The sequence below is a fragment of the Mesoplodon bidens genome (assembly GCF_964165515.1).
Source record: "Mesoplodon bidens genome assembly, chromosome: 11".
NCBI lineage: Eukaryota > Metazoa > Chordata > Mammalia > Artiodactyla > Ziphiidae > Mesoplodon > Mesoplodon bidens.
In genome coordinates, this window is record NC_138167.1 from 7,624,077 (window position 1) to 7,629,484 (window position 5,408).

General features: G+C 32.5%; 1 protein-coding gene across 1 annotated transcript; it reads right to left on the bottom strand.

Annotated features, from left to right (window-relative positions):
- Positions 1-631: 631 nt before the first annotated feature.
- Positions 632-4,957, bottom strand: LOC308625044 (NKG2-A/NKG2-B type II integral membrane protein-like; the record flags this gene model as incomplete). Its single annotated transcript, XM_081248931.1, has 6 exons — positions 632-1,229; positions 1,551-1,651; positions 3,313-3,464; positions 3,750-3,803; positions 4,284-4,382; positions 4,774-4,957. The coding sequence occupies 6 exons, from the start codon at positions 4,955-4,957 to the stop codon at positions 1,109-1,111; spliced, it is 711 nt and encodes a 236-aa protein (XP_081105057.1). The 3' UTR covers positions 632-1,108.
- Positions 4,958-5,408: the final 451 nt, after the last annotated feature.

Below are 5,408 nucleotides of genomic sequence, written 5' to 3' on the forward strand. Positions count from 1 at the left end.
GTTTGAAAAATGAGAATATTATGGAATTGTTTTCATATGAGAAACTTATGATAATAAAAACCTTAAGATGAACCTCATATTGATGAAATATTGAAATCTTTTTCCTTGAAAATAGAAAAGGATACATATAGAACCTTTACTGTACCTTCTATTCAACATTGGAAATAAAATCCTAGCCTATAAAAATAAGTCAAGAAAAAAAATTGCATCTGGAAAGAAGAAATAAAGTGTGATTATTTACAAATGCAATCGCTGTTATATAAAAATCCAGAAGACTATATATTTGAAATGACAGAATTAATACATAAAGTCAGAGAAATCATTGGCTATAAGACCAATATGTAAACCTCATTGTATTACTGTTTACAGCAGCAAAACTTACTAAAAATTTTCAAATAAGGAAAGCATGAGAGTGAAATACCCGTGTATACAAAAGCATGAGAGTGAAATACCCATGTATCTTTAAGAACTCAATATAGAAAAATACAAAATATAATAGGGAGAATTTAAAGAAAACCTAATTCATAGAGAGATAAAGCATGATATTGACTGGAAGAGCCAATATTGTAAAGATGACTATCTTTACAAATTACTTTGAAGATTAAATGCAATCCCAAACATAATTCCAGGATTTTTTTTTAAAACAGCTTTATTGAGGTGTAATTTACATGGCATAAAATTTATCCACTTAAAGTGTATAAATCAGTGATTTTTTTTCTTTAGTATATTCAGAGTTTACAATCAACACTAACACACTCTAGACATTTTCATTGCCCCCAGAAGAAACATAGTAACCATTAGAAGTCATTTTCCAATCCTACCTCTGCTCTATGGTAACCCTTGGTAACCAACAATCTACCCTCTGCCTCTAGAATAGGTTTCCCTCTTCTTGATATTTCATATAAATGGACTCACACAACATGTGATCTTTTACAAAGGTTGAAGGCCATAAAAATAATGTAGAGTAAAAAAAGCCAGACACAAAAGTAATGATATCTATACTTTTTGGTGTGCATATTATATTTCAATATAATTCATTTTTAAATTTATATAATCATAATATTATTTCCATTTCATAAAAGATAAAGTTACTCAACAGCATCCAAACTCATGTTTTCTCAAGCTGATCCTTGCAATTATATGTATGTGGAAACTCACAACTGTCTGACTTAATGCCATCTGGATATAGCAGAGCACAGTTACGTTTATGAGGTGATGAGTCTGTTATACTGTAAGGGAAAAAAATGCACAATTCTGTTATATCATATGAGGACAACTCACGAAACAATAGCATTTTCTATGTCACTGTAATAAAAGATATTTTGAAAATGGGTAATGATTTTTTAATATAATTTTAGTAAGAGCTTGTTATTAAGGAAATGGGCTACTGAGTAGCCCATTCTTTAATAATTATATCAACATTTTATTAACTTTCAACATCTTCCTTCATCTTTCTATAATTCAACTAAAACAAATGTTTTAATATTATTCTTAAAATTTTTATTTTTAATCTTTTCCTCCTCTATACAGTATTATTTTAAAAAACTTACTGTAGTTTGTAAGTTGAACCATTTAGCCACATCCATGGATGATCATGGCCTTTACGAAAGACTGAAATCCATGACATAATTGATAGGGACATCAGGAATTTCTAGCCAAAAATAAAGAATTTTCACTTAAATAGTCATTATGAAAGATTTTTATTAATTTTTCAAAGGCAAGTAGTGTGTTCTTTCATAGGATCCTTAGTTTTCTGAACAAAATGAGAGTGTTAGAGTCTCATCTAACACTAAAAATATATTAAAGTTGAAAGTTTTAATATTGCCAAAAACATTAACCAAGATCTGTACTTTTGATGTAAAATTAACTCAAACAGTTATGCTTAGCAGTTTCACTGTTTTTCTTAGGTTAATAAAGAAAATTCTGATTCATGTAATTCAATTGTTACCCATGTTGTCAAAACTAACATAGCAAGGCTTTAAATAAGCTTTTAGATTCCGTGACATCCATTTCTCAGGATACTGTGACTATATCAATGGATTTCTCTTCTATGTTTCTCAGAGTTTCGGTTTTAGAAGGAAATTAAGGGAATGAAATTGAGAAAATAAGTGACACGAAAGCCAAAGATCACACCATTCTTTGACTAGATCAACCCCCAATCACTCTGTTTCTGTGTTGCTGGAATCCAATGGACCAGACAAGGAGTCAGAGACTCATTTCTCTCAGCTGCGTCCTGCTAAGTACAACTGTAAACACTGGAACTAATGAAAGACACAAGTCAAGGAGAACTCTGAAAGGTGGAAAGAGAAGGGTGAAATGGTTTGCGACCCTGAGGTTAAGGAACAACTATTAGGGGCATCTTATATCTGCCACCCAACCAAAGAAAGTGACCTAGGCCTGCTGCTTCCCAACACCCAGCCTAGCCATTCCTCCTCGGTGTTCAGGGGAATCCTGTGGGCAACACCAGGTGAGCCTTACAAGGTGATCCAGCAGGACACTTGCTAACAAGAAGCAGCCAGAGTAAATGCTTCTCCTCACCCCCACCGAGAGATACCAGAGTTGGGGGGTAGAGGTGGAGGTGGGACCAGCAAAGGGGATCCCATGACTAAAAGTACTGAACCCAGGAAGCCTCTTTATCCCTGAGGGCATAAAACTCCATCTCTACCCAGAGACATTGGATAGATTGGATTTTAAATGTTATATTTACATAATGAGCAGTGGAAATTTACAAACTACACATAAATGCAATAATATGGATGAATTGCAAAAATAGCATATGGGGGTGAGAGGAGACAGGAAGAAAAATGCATACTCTATGATTCCATGTATATGAAGTTCAAAAACAAGCAAAGAGATTCTATAATATCAAAAGTCAGGACAGTGGGTATACAAGGAGGGTGGAGAAGTGATGAGAGAATACAGAGGAGTGGGGCTGCTGTGAAGTGGAAACTTCTATTCCATGATCTGATATGCAATTACATGGTTCTATACATTTTGTGATCAATATGCAAAATCATGATATGTTTATTTTCCTTTATATATTGTAAAATTAAATAGCACAGTTTATTTTAGAAAATAATAGCATTTGTAGAAACATGTTTTTTTATGAAAAGCAAGAACTGGAAATTATCAAACGTGTATTAATGGTATAAACATATAAATAGAATATCATAAAGTTGTATTCTGTTTTTTAATGGAACATTAATAGGCCTTAAACTACAAATATGTACAAAAACACAAGTGAATCCTAACAAATATAATTTTGACTGAATCAAGCCTTTAACAAAGTGTTTGCAACATTTAATATCTTACCATTTCTTCTTCATTATCTATATAAAGCAGAGTAGAGTTCTTAGTAGCACAGGCTGCCACACTCTCATTCCATGTTTTTTTTTCAAAATGAATATAATAGCAATTGTTGGAATATGTAAACCACTCTCTTGGACAATGACCAGAATGACATTCTGAAGAAAGATTGTGAATTATTATCTAAAAACAATATGAATTTTAAAAAATGAAAATTAACTTACATATATGCATAGGTATAAATATATATGTGTGCATATATATAAAACATATCTATGCACCCTCAAGGCTGGTGCATATAAAACAAACCACACTCATACATTCACAGAGAAGGGTCAATCTCTCCCCCCCCCCAATTTATGTCTCCATATAAAGCAAACACACAGAAATAACCGCTCTTTACAAACTGTATTTATATCAGAACTTTGAAAATCATTATGTACCTTTCTGGAGCCTTTTTATCGGAGAGGAGTTATTCTGCTCCCGTATTACAGTAGCTACAAAATTAATCATTATAAAAGTTAATATTGATCTAAATAAATCATAATGATTGTAGTTTCTGAGTTAAAATTTGGTTTATTGCTTAGGATTAGAATAATCTGGAATAAAATTGATTTTACCAAGAAAAATTAAGTAATGAAGGTTTGGTTGAAAAAATATTTCAAAAGCCTAAAGGAACAGATCAGCACCTTGTATAGTATTTGTTTTAACCAATCTCAAGAATTAATTTGTATTTCTCAATAAGATCTTTCAATCTCCTGAAGCATACTTTTGAGTTATGAAATCAGAATATACATATACATACTCTGTAATTATTGTGTTGTATATTTTGACAAATTCAGAATAACCATTCCACATTTAGTCTAAACACATACATTTTAATGAGAGGCCCATTCCATAACATTATGAAGTGTTTAGAGGCACTGACCATCATTAAAGTGTAAAGTTCCCTTACAATTTTTCAAAAATCTACTTACAGGGAGTAAAAACTATCATTGTTACCACACTGGACATCAAAACAAGGCAGATGATTCCCAGAACCCCAGCGATGAGCTTCTCTGGAGGTGATGGTAAATCTACAGGGAAAGAAAAGGAAACACTGAGAAAAGAGTGATGGTGACAGTTGTTTAGAAAGTTTACAAACAAGAGAACCCACATAAACAGGGAGTTATACATAAAAACTTGGACCCCAAGCCCATTTCTACCACTATAATCTTTCTCTTAGAATATACCATTGCATTTTCAGCATATATAACGCTTCATGAGTTGTTGATCAAAGACTACAAATTACAGCAATGCGAGAATAAAAGTAGTCCTCCAATTTCACATTAGAATACCATATCCAACTTTAAGTTCTCTTCCTCAAAATGAAAAATATGTGAACTTATCCCCTACTCTTTCTCCAACCTCTGTACCCCAGCTGCATATCCTAGAACAGTTCCACCATGTGACTATTAAATGTTTTACCTTTGCAGTGGTAGTTCTTGTCATTCCCTCGAAGATTCTGAGAAGTATTTTGATTTAATTCTGCATAGGTTATTTCCTGCTCAGTTATTGAAATGGAACTTTTAGTTCCCTTAGGTTTTATTTGCTGCCTCTTTGAGTTCTTGGCTACCTTCAGTTCTGCATAGGTTACTCCTTGGTTATTCATCTCTGCAGCTGAATTATATCAAACAGTGCTCTAAGTGTACTTAGGAATGAATGGTATATGAGTAAGATGAGATCCTTATACAGTAAAATGGGCGGGGTAGAGTTTAGTGCTCACTTCGCAGTAGAACAATCTTAAGGCCTGGTTCTAAATTCCTTAGAGCTTTAAACAAGTGTCTCATGGTTGAATACTTTTTTTTAAAGTTATTCTACATTTGACAATATATTTTGGTTGAAATAATGAAAAGCAATAAATTAGGGAGGAATAAAGAAGTTCATAACTAATAATATCCTAGTCAGGTTCCACAGAAATATTTTAACACCATTATAATGCTTGTATTAAAATTAAAATGTTTTATTAGAAAAGAGAGATTCACCTATATTTATGATAATTTTGAAATCCAGTAATGGTTAAAGATAGAGTATTTTAAAAATGGGGAAAGAGTAATGTTGGC